This window comes from Hydra vulgaris, chromosome 08, assembly GCF_038396675.1.
Source record: "Hydra vulgaris chromosome 08, alternate assembly HydraT2T_AEP".
In the NCBI taxonomy this organism is placed as follows: Eukaryota; Metazoa; Cnidaria; class Hydrozoa; order Anthoathecata; family Hydridae; genus Hydra; species Hydra vulgaris.
The window spans coordinates 25,280,001-25,302,500 of NC_088927.1; the positions used below are offsets into that span (position 1 = coordinate 25,280,001).

General features: G+C 27.8%; 1 protein-coding gene across 2 annotated transcripts in view; it reads right to left on the reverse strand.

The window, feature by feature from the left end:
* The window catches only part of LOC101240167 (exocyst complex component 7), a 41,496-nt gene that overhangs the window by 4,622 nt on the left and 14,374 nt on the right, over nt 1–22,500 (reverse strand). Inside the window, exons 17-26 of one of the 2 annotated variants that reach the window (XR_010640006.1) lie at nt 21,486–21,605; nt 21,254–21,313; nt 20,742–20,780; nt 19,986–20,045; nt 16,269–16,332; nt 7,449–7,490; nt 7,176–7,300; nt 6,082–6,180; nt 5,928–5,994; nt 4,183–4,224 (exon numbers count right to left, since the gene is read on the reverse strand). Coding sequence is in view for 1 of the 2 variants with exons in the window: in XM_065803309.1 (XP_065659381.1) it covers nt 4,183–4,224; nt 5,928–5,994; nt 6,082–6,180; nt 7,180–7,300; nt 7,449–7,490; nt 16,269–16,332; nt 19,986–20,045; nt 20,742–20,780; nt 21,254–21,313; nt 21,486–21,605 (714 nt within the window). In the remaining variant the exon portion in view is untranslated. The remainder of the gene's footprint in view (nt 1–4,182; nt 4,225–5,927; nt 5,995–6,081; nt 6,181–7,175; nt 7,301–7,448; nt 7,491–16,268; nt 16,333–19,985; nt 20,046–20,741; nt 20,781–21,253; nt 21,314–21,485; nt 21,606–22,500) is intronic. The other variant, XM_065803309.1, reaches the window with a different exon arrangement.

The window sequence follows — 22,500 nt, forward strand, 5'->3', positions numbered from 1 at the left end:
TAAGAATGTTGTCTGAAACACAAGCCTAACTTCTGATATAAGGTATGAGATATAGTGAGCTGAGAATAATGGAGCTTAGCATCTGACAGCACTTTTTTACATTGATTTCTTGCAATAATGATAAGCCAGTTGTTCTCAAGAGAGTTGTTCTTCTGAAAAAGTCGAAAAAAATGATTATGATTAGATATAGCAGCTGCACAAGAAGGTGAAAACCATGGAGTAGAATGAAGCTTGACTTGGAACTGACAAGAAGGAATAAAAACATCCATTCCTGCCTCCTACATAAACTCCAGGAGTTTATGTAGGAGGTGCATTTATCAGCTGATGGGAAAAGACATCAACCCAAAGACCATCACAAAGAAAATCATAAAAAGAATCCCAGTCAGCTTTAGAGTAGTAGTAAGTAGTGCGATGATAGGGCGAGTCCGAAAAGGAAGTACAGGTGAAAGATTTTAAAAGATCATTGCATGGTCAGAACCACCTAAGGGAGAAAAAGGAGAAACTGAACACAAGCTAGAATGAGAGACAAGACATAAATCAAGGGGTGAAGGTTAATGATTAGGGTTGTCAGGAAAACAAGTCACAAAGTTAAATATCTGAGTAAGAGATTGAGAAATGCAGAAGTTATAGGCTTTAGCATCAGCAAGGTCAGTGGCGTTAGAGCCTAACCATTCAGTGTGATGAGCATTAAGTCACCAATAATAACAATATTGAGAGAGGGGTAAAGAAAGAGGGCATGCTCAATTTGATCAGAAATTACATCTAAAAGAGTGCAGTCTTGGAAGGAAAACAATAAAGAACAAAGAGAAAGGTGATAGAGTGAAGAAGTGCTAAGCAGAAGCACATAAAAGAATGGTCAAAAGATTCGAACCTGATTTCACGACAAATAGGTGAATTGATGTTTATACCCCCAAGTCAAGCATGTGATTATTGGAATCTTTGCAAATCAAAGGATAGTACCCATCAATACTAAAATCTGAAAAAGGAATAAAGGAATTTAAATTAGTCTCACCAAGAGCAAGCAAGTCTGGTGAATTTTGCAAGAGGTAAAGATTCAACTGATAGGAGCCAAGAATATTGGCAAAAGATATATTAAAACAGTTAGGTGGTGGAGATGGTTTTTTATGTTTAATATTTTGGGTTACTTTTGGCATAATTTAAGTTTAAAGAGAACTTGACTCATACATAAATAGAGCACACTCCTAAGCAATAAGCCATGCACCTGTCTCAGTTCTGTTAATTAACCCTAAGTCATAACACAGGGCTCCTTATGTAATGCTCACCAAAAGCATTAACAGGGACACCATCCATGCGCAACATGACACTGTTAATACTCTGATATTTTGCAGCTGTTGATGGAATCAACCTTTCTGAGAGTTAAGACAGAGTTTGGGAAACCTTACAAGCCGGCCTCAGAACCATTAAACTGAGTTTTAGAGCTGTACCTTGATTAGGAGATAACAGAAAGAGTTGCATCCAGCATTCATCATCCAAGGCAGAAAACAATGTAACACAGGTTTACATCTACGCCAGCCTAATAGATGATAAAAGGGTTCGAGGCTGGTTACCAAAACTATTTTGTTTACCACTAAAGTCCTTGCCTAGGGGGACCTCCTACAAGACAGTAGCTGGATGCTGTTAACATCTGCCCAAGATAAGCATTTTTATGAGACACTATCTCTAGCCTTTATTCAACCAAAAGCGCCAAGACAGGGGATTTCTAAGTTGGAGTTTGTTTCTCCAAACCTTTGCCTAAAAAAGCACACCCTACAAGGCAGCAAGGCATGGGGCAGGTAGTACTGGGTAACATTTTTTTTTTTCAATTCTTTACCTCCCCAAGGCCGAGAAGGCCACTACAGTCAAGGAGGCTACTTTTGTTGGTACAAGCCTTTCTCAACTCTATAACTCCAAAACACAAACCTCAACGAACAAGACCGCTGCGCGTAGAAACAAGTTAAGCGTGGTACTACCAGGGGCATGGTGGAGATCGAACTCGGAACTTCTCGCTTACGAGGCAAGTGCTCTAACACTACTAATATTAGAGACTAAGGTGAGCATAGGTTTACAGTTGGAGAAACTAGTTAGTTAATAAGCTCACACTGCATTAAAACAGATTTAAATACTTAAACAAAACACAAACAAACATGAAGTAACTTATGGGTAAGTAAACACCCAGTGCTATCTATATGATTGTGTTCTTGTGTTCAGACAGAACACAAGCATACATAAAGCAACTTACGGGTGAATGAACACTATGCCAGAGGTTCAAACAGAACTAAAACACACATAAAGTAACGGGTGAATGAACACCGCGCTAGAGGTTCAGAAAGAACACAACAATATGGATAGCAACATACGGATGAGTCACCAGAGGTTTAGACAGAACACAAACATACATATAAAGTAGATTACAGGTGAGCTAAAACAGTAACTAAGACACTGCCAATTATAAAAAAGACAAACACACAAAAAAATTAAAAAATATATATAGATATTATATTACTATAGGCATGACCAATATTAAATAGTACTGATGACAGGAAGCAAACTCCTTCTTGCCTTTGCTTAGAAAGCGAATCCCACAAGACAGCAGAATATGGAACAGGTTGCACTGGGTTACAAGTTACCAGTAGCAGGGTGATCATGAAGACCATACAGGTGAACTGAATATTTATAACATAATACTTATTAACATATATTTATAGTATATATTTATTAGCATGTATTTATTAACATATGTATTCATAACATATTTATTTATAACATATGTATACTTTTTTGCTTAAGATTACTAATTTGCTAAATAACTTTTATAATAAAGTTGATAAGCTGACTTCCTAAGTTATTTTATACTGCAACAATTGTTTTGTTTTTAGTAGAGCAAAATTTAGTGTTATAAATGTGAATGTAAATATTACATAATTACAATAGTATTTGTAAAAAAAAAAGAACTTTTTTTCCTTTTTAAGACAGATAAGCATTACAGAGATATTTCTTCTCCTAAAATCTTTGAAATTGAAATGCAAATGTTTTTGGTTAGATTGGACTAACTGATAAATTATAAATTATTACACTCTACATTATAGCGATAAAATATAAAAATATTTGATAAAAAACTGATAAAATATATTATTACATTCTAAATTATTACATAAAAATTTTTACTTTATGTAATGAATTATATATTTTATAAAATATTATTATTATTATTTAATCATCTTCACTATTAGATTTAGAAGTTACCGGAAGAGATAAGATGAAGTTTATAAACAGAAAATCACAAAAAGAGTCCCAGTCAACTTTAAAGTAACTGTAAGAGGTATTTATAAAATAAAATCTTTGTTGTTTGATTTTGTTTATCATAAGCATGATGATATAAGTATCATCATGATAATACAAGTATCATCAGCATGAGGAGACAAGTATCATCAGCATGAGGAGACAAGTATCATCAGCATGAGGAGACAAGTATCATCAGCATGAGGAGACAAGTATCATCAGCATGAGGAGACAAGTATCATCAGCATGATGATACAAGTATCATCAGCATGATGATACAAGTATCATCAGCATGATGATACAAGTATCATCAGCATGATGATACAAGTATCATCAGCATGATGATACAAGTATCATCAGCATGATGATACAAGTATCATCAGCATGATGATACAAGTATCATCAGCATGATGATACAAGTATCATCAGCATGATGATACAAGTATCATCAGCATGATGATACAAGTATCATCAGCATGATGATACAAGTATCATCAGCATGATGATACAAGTATCATCAGCATGATGATACAAGTATCATCAGCATGATGATACAAGTATCATCAGCATGATGATACAAGTATCATCAGCATGATGATACAAGTATCATCAGCATGATGATACAAGTATCATCAGCATGATGATACAAGTATCATCAGCATGATGATACAAGTATCATCAGCATGATGATACAAGTATCATCAGCATGATGATACAAGTATCATCAGCATGATGATACAAGTATCATCAGCATGATGATACAAGTATCATCAGCATGATGATACAAGTATCATCAGCATGATGATACAAGGTATTTCATGAAGCTTATGAATGATGCTTGTGAATAATTATCATAAAATCACAAAACATTTTCTTTTTTCAGAACAACGATAACAAAAATACCTTAAATTTTTCTTTAATTGCTTGCTTGTGTTTTTTATTTAACTAAAGAATAAAATTTAAAACCAATACTAAAGTGATTTAAAACCAATATTAAAGTGATTTAAAACCAATATTAAAGTGATTTAAAACCAATGTTAAAGTGATTTAAAACCAATATTGAAGTGATTTAAAACCAATATTAAACTGATTTAAAACCAATATTAAACTGATTTAAAACCAATATTAAACTGATTTAAAATCAATATTAAAGTGATTTAAAACCAATATTAAACTGATTTAAAACCAATAATAAAAGTTTTATTACAAAGCATTTAATAAAAAATCAACATTAAACTTATATAAAGAAAAATAATTGTAAATAAATCTCAATATTATTATTGTTAACCAGATTTTAGCTTGATGGTAAATAAAAATGTAAAATCTAAATCTAATTGTTCATACTAATTTAAAACGATAATTATATAAAAATAGAAATAATTAATAAGCCCAATAAAGAATATTATTGAAATTTTTAAAATAATTATAATGGTGATTTATTGTCATTAATTACAAACTATTAATTATCATGTATTGCGGTGTCAAACAACTATTGAAAAAATTGCATTATTTTTAATTATCTTTACAAAAAACTTAAATTGATCCAAAATGGTGTAAATGTTATATCATCTGGTGTAAATGTCATCTGGATAAGAATAGATATGAAAGTAAAAAAAAAATATATAAAAAAACAATCAGGATTAATGAGAAATAAGCAAATAAAAAAATATAAAGATACATTAAAAAAAAGCAAAAATAATTAAACTGAGTAAATAAGTGCGTTTGTTATCAACATTATTTTATAAAAGCTATTTTAAAAGGAAAAAATTTTTTTTAAATTAAAACTTCAGATGTTGATGAAAGTGAAAAACTTCAGATGTTGATGAAAGTGAAAAACTTCAGATGTTGATAAAAGTGAAAAACTTCAGATGTTGATGAAAGTGAAAAACTTCAGATGTTGATGAAAGTGAAAAGCTTCAGATGTTGATGAAAGTGAAAAACTTCAGGTGTTGATGAAAGTGAAAAACTTCAGGTGTTGATGAAAGTGAAAAACTTCAGATGTTGATGAAAGCGAAAAGATTGTTGAGAAGTATTTTAATGCTTAAGTTGTGTTTTTAAAATTTTTCTGTAAAACAGTTCATTTTTTTATAGCCATACTCACCTTTTTAAGTCCAAGAGGCCAGTGTAGCCGAGGATGTTACCGTTTTTTTATAACTGTTGTTATAACCCTTTTATTATAAAGTCATAAACAAATTTTATGTTTTATTTCAGTTTTACAGCTTCTTTCACATTTTGTCTTTTGGGCAATTAAAATCTTTGAGTTCGCAAAATAAAAACCTCTTGATTTTAATATTTGAATTGTCTGACACAAATATTAAAAAAATTAAAATAAACTTAATTAAAACTTAAATAGATAAGAATTAAACAATTATCTTAAATAATCTTTAATATTTATTTTGTCTAACGCTTAAATGTCAATCTTAAATATTGGAATAAAATAATAAACAAATATTGCTACAAAATAATAAATAAATATTGCAACAAAATAAAAAATAAATATTGTTACAAAATAAAAAATAAATATTGGCATAAAATAATAAATATCTATATAATAATAATTAACAATAAAATTGTGTAAAATACTAAACTAAAAAAAAGTTCTGAACTTGAAATATAAAAAAACAACAAAAAAACAATGAAAAAACTACCTTCCCAGAACTTTCTAAAAGTTTGTCAGAAGAGTCCATCACTAAATGCTGGCTTACTCTTTGCCAACTATAAACAATGTAATGCTATTATTGCGGGAAAAAATGTGTAAAAAGTGATTCAGTACATGTGGAAATAATTTAAAGAAAAACAAACCTCTTTTCATAGCTTTCCATCTCATCTTTAATGACTTCGTCATACTGTTTTTCAAGGTCAGGCTGGCCATTTTCTTGAAGCAGCTTCATTATACCGATTCTATATTGAAAAAAATTTATAAAATATATATTTAGCACAATACTATCTTTAGTCAAAACCAGAAAGATAATGTTGGTACACTGACAACAAATTCAAAACAGATTTTATAACAGGATGATAAAATATACAAAAAAAATAATAGAATTCACAAGATAATACCAAACAAAACACAATGCTAATGTATATTTAAATCAGCATGAGCTTAAATATAACTCATTTTTTCAATTTCAACCATTTTTTTTTTACTTAAAATTTTTTATTTTAAAAATATAGTTTTGTAACTAGCATAACATAACGCAAAATTTTTTTAAAAAAAAGAAAAACTTTTTTTTTCCATAAATAGATATCCTACATATGTAGATGCTGCCTTCTCAAACCCTAATTTTCCGTCAACGTATATACTGAAGCACCCCTTATCCCTAATTCAGTAGGACAATATGACATCTGTGGTGTTTGGTTAACATTTACAATGGTTTGGTTAACATTTACAATGGTTGGCTAACATCTACAATGATTGGACAACATTTACAATGGTTGATTAACATCTATAATGATTGGCTAACATTTTTTTTAAATGTTAATTCACCTCCCCAAGGCTGAGAAGGTCACTACAGTCAAGGAGGCTACTTTTAATTGTGATTACAACCCTCTTTCAACTCTATAACTTGGAAACATAAACCTTGACAAGGGCCGCTACGCAAAGAAACAAGTTGAGAGTAGTACCGCCAGAGACATTGTGGGAATCAAACTTGGAACTTCTCACTTATGAAGCGAGTGCTCTACCACTTCACCACTAACACACTACAATGATTGGCTAACATCTAAAATAGTTGGCTAACATCTACAATAGCTGGAAAATATCAATGATGGTTGGATAACATTTATAATGTACAAATAAATTAAAAATCTTTTCTGATCATTTTAGTTTATTAACTAAAGTTTATTGACTTTTTTCAAGTACATTTAGGAAAAAAAAAAATATTACAAAGACTTACGTACTTCTGCAAACTTTTTATAATGTAGTTATAGTTGTTAAGCATGAAAATTGATTGGAGAGCCATGGAATCATACATTTTTGATTTGTTCATTAAATTACGACTTAAAGATTCCAAAACTTTTGCTAAAGTAGAAACATAATAATTGGTTACCAAAAAAACAATAGTTTATTTTAAATATCATTGTAAGTAACTTTTGTCAAGCCAAATTAAATGACAAAAGTACAAATTTAAAATTGAAAACAATAAATTAAAAAAGTAATAGTAGCTTACACATAAAGCCAGCAACAATTGTAGAGGAGGTTTCTTTAGAATCTAAATTGTTCATTAAAAAAATTGATAAACTATGTTTAGCAAGAAACTATTTATTAATAAACAAGTTTTCTCATTTAATTTAACATATAAGGAGAATTAAAAAATGCAAGAGGTTATTATACTTATTAACATAAAACTGTGACAACATTAAACATAAAAGAGTTAAAAGGTTTTTGAATATTTTAACAATTTTTAGTATAAAGCTATAGAGAATTGAAAATTTACGGTTTTCTTGTTTTAAAAATAGTTTTTACGTTAGATAAGTAACAAAAAGCAGTTATGAAAATGTTATGCTTATGTGTTAAATTAAAAAATATTTGTAAAATAAATAATTCTACACAAGAACAAATCATCATTATCCTCACCATCCATCCTTCCTCTTCTCCTCATGATCATGACAATGATGATCATCATGATCATTATCATGATCATCCTCATGATCATGATAATGATCATGAGGATGATCATTATCATGATCAGGATTATTTTTCATTAAATGAAACATTTTTATACTTACCTTCAGGTTTTCCTTCTTTCAATACAAAAACCTTTTTTAAAAAAACCTTTTTCTCCTGAATCTTTTTTTTAAACTAATTAACTCCCAATGAGGTTGAAAGTAACCAGCCAATAGTAAGCAGCCACTATTAAGTTGAGGGTTATAAGAAAAAAGATTATTTACAAGAATATTGTTAAAGAGCAAGGAAATGGTTGAAAGAAGTCTTTAAAAGTTGTTGGTTGTATGAGTCAGTAAAACAAAAAGTTGGAAGAGAACTCCAAAGTATTGATGTACAAGGAAAACTATATGAATAAAAGTTATAAGAGCATGAAGGGACAGTAAATGGATGCATTTTAACTGAATTATGAGTCAAGCTAAAATGAGTTTTGTTTGATAGAGATAATAATTTGTTTAAGCAGCGATCATGATAAATTTGTTATTAATAAATTTGTTGAGAAGAGAAAGAGATGAAAAAACTAACAAAAATGGGACAGTGGTGCAAGCTTGGCAAATAAAGCAGATCCAATTAGATTGTTTACACATTTATAATGTTTAAAAAAGTTACACATTTACAATGCATTTTTGGAATGAGGTCCTTGTCTAGAAGAGAAAGACCATCATTAGAAGAATCACCACAAATATGACAACAGTATTCCATAAAGAGACAAATAAGAGATTTGTAGAGGTAAAGAATAGAATCAGGAATAAAAAAATGGTGAGCACAATAAAGAGAAGTCACCTTAGCAGATGCTAACTTTGCAATTGATTGTTTATATGGTTTTCATGAGAGGTCAATTGTGAATAATAATCGGTTGTATCAATCAATTCATATATTCTGAAATAGTTGTTACATTCACAGAAGTTTACAAATAGTACATGTACTAATCTTAAGTAAAAACCTTGCAAATAAAAGCTAATAAATATATTGTTAATGCTAATAGTAATATTATTCGCCAACAGCAGTAACAAAACGAACATTTAAAGTTGAAGGAGTAAAAATACTAATAATGATAATAATAAAAGTGGTAACAACAATAACAATACAATGATAAATGTAAAATGATAATAATAAAAATAAAATGGCAAAAATAAAAATAATTAAAATAATCATAAAAAAAAATAATAGTAATTTAGTATTAGTCACACACATACACACATATATAGACACATACAAATACATGCATACAAACACACATACACACTTATGTTCACAAATACATATAAACTCATATTTTTATATCCCCCTGTATTCAATACACGTATGCATACAATAATTGTATACATACATAATATACACACATATATGTAGATTCATATATACTATACACAAGTATACATATATACAAACATAAATATACATACACAAACATACATAAACACATATATACATACACATATACAAACATAAATACATATACACACATTTAATAATATTATATGTTTACTATATATGTATATATTATATACACATACACATATATACACATACACACATATATATACATATAAATATATACAAACATACACATACACAGATACACATTCATGCATAAATACACACATACATACATCTACACTCACACTTATTCACATGCGTTTATCACAAACACTTATACACAGATACACATATCTTTGGATTTATGACCTGTATTTGATTAGGAAGGAATGGAATAGGTTACTCTTAAAAGCATAGATTGAATGGAGAGCTTTTAGGTCATAGGGAAAGTTATTCCTAGATTTTATACTTTGGTTTTTTATGGACTTATATCCATAAGTAACAGAACGATGTTTTAAGAGTGCAAGATTCAGATTATCAATTGATCGAAGATAGTATCGGTTATTTGCATTTTTTGAGAAGAAATTGTTGAAGGTAGGAGGTAGGTTTTTATGTTGGTGATTCCAGACAAACTGAAAATTCAAGAACTGAAAAAGGTCACATAGTTTAAAGATCTTAGAAGTAAGATAAAGCACATTAGGATTGAATTTGTAATTCTGAAAATGTATTACTTTTAAAGCTTTGTTTTGAAGATGGGATATCCTTAAAACTGCTTGCTGTTGAGATTGTCCCCATATTTGACAAGCATATCGTATATGTGAGCCAAAAATGGCATGATATATATTTAATAGTGTTTCCAAATTGACATAATGGTGAACTTTAGCCAGCATTCTATTTGATCTGCTCAATTTTATGGCTAAGTCTTTAAGATGGGATACAAACAATAAATATTTGATTGAGTTTATAGGAATGATTTTTTGGCCACTTAATCTAAAGTTTAAATTTTTATTGATTTTTGTTTTATTAGATTTGAATATGACCAGTTCAGTTTTGCTACAGTTGAGAGAAAGCTTATTTGAGTGAAGCTACTGAACTAAATTGGCAAGATCATGATTAATGTATTTGTAAATTTTTTTTAAAGATTTGTTGATAATGAGCAAGTTAGTATCATCAGCAAAGTGTGGTAGTGGTGTAGTGGTTAGTATCATCAGCAAAGTGCGGTAGTGGTGTAGTGGTGAGCAAGTTAGTATCTTCAGCAAAATGCGGTAGTGGTGTAGTGGTAAGAGCGCTCGCTTTGTAAGTGAGAGGTTCGGAGTTCGACTCCCACCATGTCCCTGGAAGTACCGCGCTCAACTTAGTTTCTCCGCGCAGCGGCCTTGCTCGGCAAGGTTCGTGTTTCGGAGTTAAAGAGTTGAGAGAGGGTTGCACCACGAATAACAACTAAAAAATAAAAAATAAAAATAAAAACACAAAAAAATGAGTAGCCTCCTCGACTGTAGTGACCCCCCTCGGGCCACTACAGTCTTACCAGTCCTACCTTGGGGAGGTGAATATTCTAAAAAAAAAAAAAAGTGGTAAGGAGTTGCAAAATTAATTGAGTTATTAAGGTCATTAATATAAAGAAGAGAAAGTAGTGGTCCTAATACTGAGTCTTGAGGGACACCATTAGAAAAATTTATTTGAGTAGATTTTGAGTCATTGACTGAGACAAACTGAGATCTGTTGTGAAGATAGGAAGTAAACCATTTGAGAGGTATTCCTCTGATTCCTTTATATTCTAATTTCTTGAGTAGGATAGAATGATCTACTGTATCAAAAGCTTTTTGAATATCTACAAAGACGCCACATGCAAAATTTTTATCATCAAGAGCTTTTCTAATTGACTCAGTAATTTTAATAAGTGAGTGAGTTGTGGAATGATCCAAATGTTTGCAGTAAATAACTGACCCAAATGTTTGCAGTAAATAACTTTGTTTTGTTGGAGTTAAAATTCACAAGCAACTGCAAGCCCCAAGCTGTTACAGAAAAGAGATCAGATTCAAGATTGGCTGCTTGTTCTAAGTGATCAAAAAGCAAAGACTATTTGTCAAGGCTTTAGATGTTTTTTTAGATTTTTTAGGAAGATCATAAATGATAAAAAACATAAGGTAAAAAACATTACAGGACAAAAGATAAAACCTTATGGTACTTCGAGATAAGGTGTTAGAAATTTGTTGATTAAAAATGCGAAAGCCTTGTTAATTACATAGAGAAGATTAATTGAAAAAGAGTTTGAGGGGTCAGAGCGCTCTTCAGGCTATTTAAAAATTGGAACCACAGATACCATTTTCCAGCAGGCATGAAAACAAGATTCAGTCAAGCACTTATTAAATTGCTTAGAGAGAATTGAAGAGAGTTCTGGTGAACACTTTTGTAAGACTAGGAATATTGTCTAAACCACAAGCTGTAGGAGAATGACTTAGGCAACAGAAGCTGGAGTAATTTGGATATATATCAATGATTTGACCTGTTAAACTGGAATGACAGGAAAAATGTGGCCATGCGATTCAAGGGACAAATTAGAGAAAAAGTTCTTAGCAAATAGTTCTGCCTTATCCTTAGGGAGAGATAATAAGGTCAGACCCATATATTAGAGATGGAATGTTAGACTTACCTTTGTTAATGACACTGTTGAAGATTTACCTAAAATCTCTAGAGCCTAACTTTAGAAATAAGATACAAGATTTAGTAAACTGGGAGTAATGGAGCTTAGCATCAGACAGCACTTTTTACATCGATTTCTTGTTAAAAAGTTAAAAAAAATGACAATTAGAAATAGCAGTTGCACAAGAAGATGAAAACCATGGTAACCAAGGTAAGGGACTAGATTGTGAATGTGAAAACCATGAAATAGAACAAGACTTGAAACAGACAAGAAGAAATAAAAGCTTCCATCTTTCACACCATATCTAGGAGATTACATAAGAGGTGCATTTATCAACAGAGTGTGACAAAAGACATCAGCACAAGGATTGTCATGAACAAAACAACAAAAAGAACCTCAGTCGTCCGCCTCAGTCAGTCAGCTTTAGGATAGTAATAAGTAGTGTGATGATAGGATGAGTCCAAAAAAGAAGTACCAGATAAAAGATTTAGAGAGAACATTGCATGGTCCGAACCACCTAAAGGAGAGCAAGGAGAAACTGAACACAAGGTAAGGTCAGAGATAAGATACAAATAAAGGAGTGAAGGAAAATGATTAGGATTGTCTGGAAAACATGTCACAAAGTTAACTATCTGAATGAGAGATTGAGCAAAATCATTTTTTTGACTTCTCTGTTTTACTAACAATATATTTTCTACACTTTAAACCAACAATACTAAGTGCACATTGTATACAACTCCATCTTTTGTAAACCATTTTTACAAACTCTTAAAATAATAGAGTTTGCTTAAACTCCTTTCGAACACCCATAATCACTTTTCAGGATTTTTTGCTTTCTCAATCTGTAGAATGCTCATTCTATACAATGCATAATTTTTATCTTACTTATGTTTATACTTTTGCACTTGTTCTATCTCCATGGTGACCAACACTGAACTTATAAAAAAGGTTTTCTAGGCAATAACAAAAAGTGAAGTATTAAGTACTAAACTCTGATGTACGCTAACAAAGTAACTTTTAAACAATTAACTTCAAAATCATTCTTTCTACATTTTGCAGTTCTGAACCTTCACTTTTATTACCTCCATCTTTTGTTTTACCTCCATCTTTTGTTTTGATTGCAACATTTTCATACATAGCATTGATAACTGTTAGAAGTCACTCTTTAACACCTAAATATGACAAAGCCCACCATACTATTTCTAACTGTACTCTATTAAAAGCTTTTTCAATCTTAAATGCTGTCCACAGATCACTATATTTTCCATCTAACCCTTAAACACAACCTTGATCAAAACATTAACTTTTCAATTTAATTTGCAAATATAAAAAGAACATTTCTTTTAACCTCTAAATATAACAAAAGTATACTAAATCTACAAATTACACAATTTATCTTATTTCAATTTTCAAATCTACAATTAATCAGAAAGGTCTTTTTTTCTTTACTTCAAACATTGCACGAATATCATGTCGCTAATAAATAATTAGCCAATTCAATAGTCAATAGGACATTTAGAATGATTTAAATGATGATTATATCTAACATGATTGGAAACTTTTGCATTACTCCTTAATTAATTAAGTTCCATCAATCACACCTCTTGTTAACCCATATTTTTATTGAGACTATCACTAAGAGAGTTACCTTTCAAGGTTACGGTGCCTTCCCTACCCTTACCATGCTAAAGTATGATTTTGCATCTCCTTGTTGAGTTGCTATTAACAAGGCTGAAAAGTCTAAACTGCTAGAAAAATTATTCTTATAGGAAAAATTTTAGTATATACTAAAAGTATCTATAATATATAAATATAACAATTTATGTGCACAATAACAAAAATATATATGTATTTTTTGTCACAAAAAAAAAAAAATTAAAAAAAAAAAAAATTAGATTAGACTTAACAAAAAAATAAAATTTGTTTTGTGTGTTTTTATAACTGTATTTAAGAGCCATTTTCTGAGAAAAATAAAACCTGTAAAAACAAAACAAAAAAAGGCTCAAAAGTGATATCCTTCGATCACACTCAATGTTAAATATACTAATGCTGATAGAGTGAGAAAGATTCCTGTAAGTTTTTTTTTAACTAGGATTCAAAAATCAACCATCATGGAAAATGGGAAAGGTTCCAAGATTGAATGCATAGATTTTTTATTACCCATATTACCATTCTTTAAATACAAAATAAAGAATTATATATTGGCATTGTTGAAATAATATGGCATTGTTGAAATAATGTAAAGCCAAAATGACGCTAAATCTGTTTTTGTTTTTTTTTAATTTGTATGATTGCAGACATCTAAAAAATTCTAATTTTATTTTTATTGAACATAATTTATTACTTTTAGGCAATATTTCTTTATTTACAGTAGTAATTAACTAAATGCTCAATGGTTTATTGAGCATTTATTTAATTACTTCTGATTTGTTGAGAACAGATTGCCTTGTTTAAATGCCAACATTCGATTGCTAATGTATTTGTCTGTACTAAATTGCATCGAACCAACATCAGCTAGTCTTGATTTGACTTAATCTAATGTTCAACAAACATCAGATTAAAAATGTTTACATGTCTACAAATCCATAAATTAAAAAAACAACCTGATTTAGCATCATTTTGACTTAAAGTTATATCAACGATATGATATGACTAAGTTTGTTTTCTTTGCATTAAAAGAATGGTATATAGATTTATTTTTGGGACATGTCCCATTTCCCATAATCACTGATTTTTGAATGCTACCTAAAACATTTTTTGACAGTTTGATGACTTGTAAATATTTTGTAAATAATACTTCTCCAGTTTCTGTAAACCATTAAAGTTACAATGAGATACCCTTTCCAAAAAGGAAAGATACCTTGTGGGCACCTTTTATGTTTCAGGATAAATGTACTTAAAAAAGACTGTAAAATATGTGGTTTCAGCTAATAATTTTTAGACAGAGGAAGAGTTTTTATCAGTTTTTTTATTTTAATTTTAAAAGCTATACCTATAGTTCTACTTTAAACTTAGTTTAAAGTAGAACTATAGGTTCTACTTTAAACTAAGTTTAAAGTAGAACCTATAGTTCACTAAATCCTAATAATGACTATAAATCACTAAATCCTAATAATGACTTTTCATGTGTAAAAAGGCCCAAATTTTGGCTGACCATTACTTAAAAACTCCAAATATTTAGAAAAAAAAACTATAGGTTTTATTCTTACCCTATCAGCATTACTATATATAAAATTGAATGTAATCGAAGAACGTTTGAGCTAATAGTACTTTTTGATTTCTTAGAAACTAATTCATACTTTTTTAAAAAAACGAAATATTTTAAAAACTGATAACTTTGAAAACTGATGATTAAAATAAAAAATTAAAAGATAACATCCATTAAATATCGAGAGAACCTGAAAAAAGAGGTTAAATTAAGTAGAAACAAATTCATTTATTAATCATTACCCAAGTGTTGCACAGTTTTAAACAGCAATAATTCAAATAAAACACTAACGTTTAAGTTTTTAAATTTTTATTTTAAATTTAAAATACAATAAAATAGTTAAATAACTAAAAGACATATCTTCTAACATCTAACATCTTCTAGATTTTCACACAAATGATTTTGCACATCAAAATGTATAAAGGTCATTAAACCAAAAATTAAAAACTTAGTAAACACACAAAGGTAAATACCAATTTTAAAACAAAACAAAACACACAATTTTTTTAAAACTCTGGTCTGTAAAACTTTTAGTTTAGTTTTTGTAAAAAGTTTAGTTTTGCAGACCTTTAAATAATCAGTTAATGAGCGCTATATTTTAAATGTTTGATTTCAATGTTTTTAACATTTATTTGATGAATGATTGGTGAGCACAAATGAGTTATATTTCATTATAATTATACATTTCATATATTTCCATATTTTTCATAAAAAATATATGAAATATATTTCCATTATATCATCAATAGTTAGATAACTCCTTGTAATAGCAACTTTTAAACAAGATGAAGGTGCAAGAATAATAAACTTACTTGTGTATGAGGCAATTTTTTGAAAGAATAATTGGTAATGTACTTATCATACCAGAAAAATACTTATGCTTAATATTATCATATCACTAACTGTTTTACAAATGAAAATAAAATAAAAAGTAAAATATTCACACAAAAAAACTAAAAAAGTTTTATAACTAATCTTGATGATAAAAATATTTGAATGATGATGGTTTTCGAAGTCTATTTTTTTCTTTTTGATGACATTCTTTTTGATGACATTCTTTTATAAGTACTTACTTTAGTGGAGTCATGAAGAAACGTGAATTGTAGAAAAATTAAAAGACACAAAATTATTAGTGAAAAATATCTAAAAGTTACCTTCAGAAAGAATCATAGCAGTAGTATCTATAAATTGCATTAATTCTTCTAAATATATGGCTACCTAAAAATAATTATATACATAATAAATATCTTTATTACTTTTATTTTTTTAGATTTAAGTGAAAACTTTTTAAGTAAAATGCAAGATTACTTGGATTATTATTAATGGTGGTTATTAAAAATCAAACAAGGTTGACAAAGAATCAAATAAAGTTAACATAGAATCAAGCCAAGGTTAACGAAGAATCAAATAAAGTTTCAAAAACATAGAATCAAACAATGCTAACAAAAAATCAAATAAAGTTAACATATAACCAAACAAGGTTAACAAAGAATCAAATAAGGTCAACATAGAATCAAACAATGTTAACAAAGCAAACCATGTTAACAAAATTGAAAAATCATTGTTAACCTATGTAAATACTAAAAAAGAAAATTTAAAAATTAAAAAAAAAAAACATTGAAAAATCATTGTTAACCTATGTTAAATACTAAAAAAGAAAATGAAAAATTATAACTAAAAATAATTAATATTAAAATTTAGCAATTAATAATATGGATTATCATATTTTAAAAATATTAACTATTGCATTTGTGATGAAAAAAAAAGATGGGGAAAAAAAACAACACTATTTAGTTAGTTACACTTTTAAAAGAATTAATAAGTCACTTTTTCATTAACTGTAAGTAGAATTAAACAATTACAATATATATATATATATATATATATATATATATATATATATATATATATATATATATATATATATATATATATATATATATATATATATATATAATATACGAAAAAGTACAATAAATATATACAACAAAAAAACATATATATTAAAAAAAGTAAGAGAAATAAAAAAAAAGGCTAATGAATCATATTACCTTATGAAAAATTATTCTATTTTAGTAAGCATAAAAATTTATTAATAAACACAAGTGAACATTGTACAGATACTTATTATAAACTGTTATTATCATGTAACTGTATTTGAAATAAAATGACATAAAAGAATTTGAAAAAACTGAGCAATGAAGCACCAAATATTAAAGAAAAATTGAATGTTTAAAATAAAATAAAAGACACTTAATAAAAAGTGGTGAGCTATTTGAGTACTTGTTAAATAGTTTAGAAAGTTTTTAACTCACCCATGGACAATATTTCTGTCACAGTCTTGCAAAAGTGTTTTCCAATCTTTCTTAAACACTCTCTAAACTATCTAACAAGTACTCAATGGATATTGGTAAAGAGAATAATAAAAAGCAAAGAGAAAGGCGAGTTAAACAATGCTGAACATAAGCACATTCAAAAATTGTCAGAGGATTGAAACCTGACATCATAAAAAAAAAAGGTTAACTTTTTTTTATTTTTTTATAATTCACCTCCCTGAGGCCAAGAAGGTCACTACAGATGAGGAGGCTACTTGTGGTTATAACCCTCTCTCAACTCTATAACTCCGAAACACGAGCCTTGACGAACAAGGCCGCTGCGCAGAGAAACAAGTTGAGCACGGTACTATTAGGGACGTGGTGGTAATCGAACTCGGAACCTCTCTCTTATGAAGCAAGCCACTACACCACTACCGCATAGGTAAGTAAATTCTGATACTGATAGGTAAGTAAATTCTCAGACAAAACATGTGATTATTGGAGTAAATTAATCTCCAATTAATGTGTAATTCATTAGCACTCCACAATCAATACAAAAACGTAGAAACAAATCCACCAAATTAAAATTAGTCTTACAAAGAGCAAGTAAGTCTAATGAACTTTGCAAATGGTAAGATTTAATGGATAAAAAAATTATTTTGAAGGCTACAACTATTTGTAAAAGATAGATTGAAACAACTTGGTTTAATGATGGTTTTATAATTAATATTTTTTGGTATTATAGTCATCATTTAAACTAGAGAGTACATAACTCAAACATAGTACTTGGCACCCTAAGCAATAAGCTACGTAATTGCGCTAATTTTGCTAACCAACCAAAAGTCAAAACAAAGGGCTTATTATTATTAGGCCTCAAAAATGCACACCAAAAATACAAACTATTATATTGGTTTTATCATAAATGTATGTATCATAAATTTTTTCTGGATCTTTTAACAAATTCTCAGACAAAGCATTGCTAAAATTGGTATTTACTTTTGTAACTCCTTCACTTATTAGAGTTCTATGTTTTACATTTTCAGTGAGCTTTTTTGTCAAACACCACTTCTACAAAATAGGCTGAACCTAATCTATCCTTACTATTTATTTAGGCTGAACCTAATCTATCCTTACTATTTATTTAGGCTGAACCTAATCTATCCTATTTTTTTGAAGTGAGAGATAAAATTTAACTAGTTTAAGTTCCATAAAATGTTCCCTCCAATCTCTTTTTTTATTTCAGGTTAGGACTTTTTGTAACAACCTTTGGTCAGTCATATAACCCTTGGAATTAGGATTGGCATTCGGCAATGCCGACCTAAAGGTGTTTAAGGTTGGCAAAAAATTGCTGAACTCATTTCTCATTTCACTGTTTTATGGTAACCCCTTTGTGTCTAATTTTTTTTTGCTTTGAATTCGTCGTTTGGATTGTGTTGCTGTTTTTTGGCCGATTGATAAATAAGTCACAAGAAAGTAAAAACGTGTTTCTTAAAGTGTTTAGACAAAACTAAACCAACAAAATCACTTTTCAAGCATAACAAACAACAGCTTTGTTGACAGGAAAATGAAAATTAAATTTTTAATTAAATTTTTAATTTATTGGTTGAGCCATTTCAAGCATTCTAAAACATTTTCAAGCATCCTTCAACATTATTAAAAAAACAATATTTGCCGAAATTTACCGACATCATTTTACCGGTAAATCGGTAAAACAATTTTACCGATTTACCGGTAAATTTTTGGTAATAGCTCAACCCTAATTACAAGTTGCTCTTGAAAAAGCTATAATGATTGATGTGGAGCAAAATAAACTGATAAAAATGATAAAAAATTGATCCCTAAGATTTACCTCTTAATGTAAAGTTGGAATTCAATAAGTTTTAGCTGCAATCATAGTAAAAAAAATAATTAAAAATTCATGTTTTTTTTTTTTTACTTGCTTATATCTATTTTTAAGTCTTTATTTGCGTTATTCGTTTCTATACTACACCCTATTTTATTTACTAATTTGCAGAATTCTTAAAATTAACAAATAAATACCTAAATTAGTTAGGGAGAATGTCATTCTTAAATGAGCAAAAAATCTGACACAGATTTATGCTGACAGACATAACTTGAATTATATATATTTTTTAAAAATACCTGAACTTGATATGTGCTAACCTTTATGATGATTTGATATGCAATCCTTAACATACTGCTTGCTAAATAACTTTATCAGCTATTTATCTAGAAATATCTTAAGAATTGCATTTTTTTTTAATCACCATTCATTATCATTCAAAAAAGATGAAATTCTATGCATTGTTTTTACTTCAATTGAATCAAACAAAATATTAAGCATGATGCTTTACTATTAGGTAAATTTGGTTTTTGAATAATAATAAAAAAAATTTAAATAAAAAATTTTTTAGGTAATTTATTTTTTATGGTAGTTATTTTTAATTTCACCCCATTTGATTATAGCATTGATAATAATAGAGTAACACTTTAATACAATACTTATAGCATGTTGGTATAATGAATATAATTTTGACAATTTTTTTGTTAACTTACATTACTAGTTACTTGGTGCACAGTTCCATCTTTTGGTACTGTATTATTCTTGTCAATATCCTTTGTGTGAATAAAAAACATAATAAAATAAAGATTACATAACAAAGAAAACATATATGAAAATACAAGATATATTCTATATATATATAATAAAATATACTATATATATATATATATATATATATATATATATATAATAAAATTTACTATATATATATATATATATATTTTATATATATATTTATATATATATTATATATATATTTATATATATATATATATGTATATATATATATATATATATATATATATATATATATATATATATATATATTTATATATATATATATATATATATATATATATATATATATATATATATATATATATATATATTTATATATATATATATGGTTTTTATATGAAATATTTTTCGAAAAATGTGCCAAAGAAATAATTTACCTTTAGTTTCTCAACAAAATATATATATATATATATATATATATATATATATATATATATATATATATATATATATATTTATATATATATATTTATATATATATATATGGTTTTTCTATGAAATTTTTTTCGAAAAATGTGCCAAAGAAATAATTTACCTTTAGTTTCTCAACAATATATATATATATATATATATATATATATATATATATATTTATATATATATTTTTATATATATATATATGGTTTTTATATGAAATTTTTTTCGAAAAATGTGTCAAAGAAATAATTTACCTTTAGTTTCTCAACAAAATCTGACAAAAGAACTTTCCCCTAAAAAAATATATTTCTGTTTTAACCCTTTATTTATCAAAAGTCTAAAAAAAAGGAACTAGATAAACTTAAAATTGAAATCAAACAAATTGTAAAACAGAAAAAAATATACATTCTATGTATATCTCTTTAGAATAATAACAAATTTTGTCTCTGTTTTCAACATCCATGGTTCCACACTTGTAGTGTTTTTCGTTTAAACCATAACCCTATTTTTTTTTTTATTTAAACATAACATTATAGATTTAGAGCAACAATTTTTAAGAAGGTTGTATTCCTGGTGTTAATCGTTTAGCAAATCAGGATTGCATACTTATATTGTGATACTACCCCAAGGGCGTCAGTGTAAAATCATGACCAAGTCATTATTAGGGAGGTATAGGCATATTGTTTCAATTTTACTGTACAAACTTACTGTTTTATGAACGAGAGATATTACACTTTCTGTTTAAACATTAATTGTATAAACTTACTGTTTCATGAAAGAGAGATATTACACTTAGGAATTTTTTTCGTGTATCAACATTAACCATCTGAAAAAACATCATAATACATTAAATAAATTTTAAATTTTAAAAAATTTAATAAAATAAATTAAATTTTAAAATTATTAAAGTAAATTTTTATTATTACTATTTATATCATTCTATGAATATTCCTTAAATACTCTGTCAAAGTGTTTTATATTAGTATATTAAATCATACCTTTAATATTGAGTCAAACTGTGGCTTTATATTAACTAGGTACTTTAAAACAGGAAGAATAAACTGAACAGAGGAATGATCCATACGTGATTGCATTTTCTTAGCATTGTTAGATACATTCTAAAAATTAAAAATAGAGTCCTTTTTTAATAGATAATATAACTAATTCTTAGCTAGTTAGTAATTTAGCTACTTTTATCCTATAGTTTATAGAAAACAATTTATATTGCTGGATATTTGTAAATAAATATATGTTGCATGCATACCTCAGTATCTTTACATACAACCCAAAGCACTTTCTATAGCATTACAAAAATGTTTTAAACAAAATAATTCATAACATTATGCAGTTCTGGTCATCTATCCCCAAAATAAAATTCACATAAAATATGCAACAACCATGTACTTGTAGATATTTTGTCAAGATTTGTGCTTCAGAGTTTACAATTAAAAAAAAGACTAGCCTTCTTCTTCACTACAGTGGTTACTAGTGGTCTTCTGTGCTTTGCAAAAGTAAATATTGTAGTATTAATCAAGAACTTAGCTCCTCAAGTTGTATTAAAATTTTAATTCCAAAAACAGTAGCCTCATTGTCTTTTAAACACAATGCATCTAACATAAAATATTTTTCTTGTGCTGAAACACAACACTTTTTTATATGTTTGCAATTAAAATAAAATAATATAACTATTTCAACTTTAACTTCTTTTTTTTAAAAGTTAAGGTTGAAATAGTTATATTATTTTGTTATATTATTTTATAATATAGGTTGAAATATAAGTATTATTAAATAAGGTTGAAATAGTTATGTTATATGCACAATGAAAGATGATATATTATATAGTTATATTATATGCACAATGAAATATATTATATGCACAATGAAAGCAATATTGATGATTTTATACAGGGTGCTGTTTAAAAAATTATTTTTAATTTTTTAAACAGCACCCAAATTTAATAATATTTCAAAAAAATGCCTACAAAAAAATTTTGAAAAAATTACACGAGAACC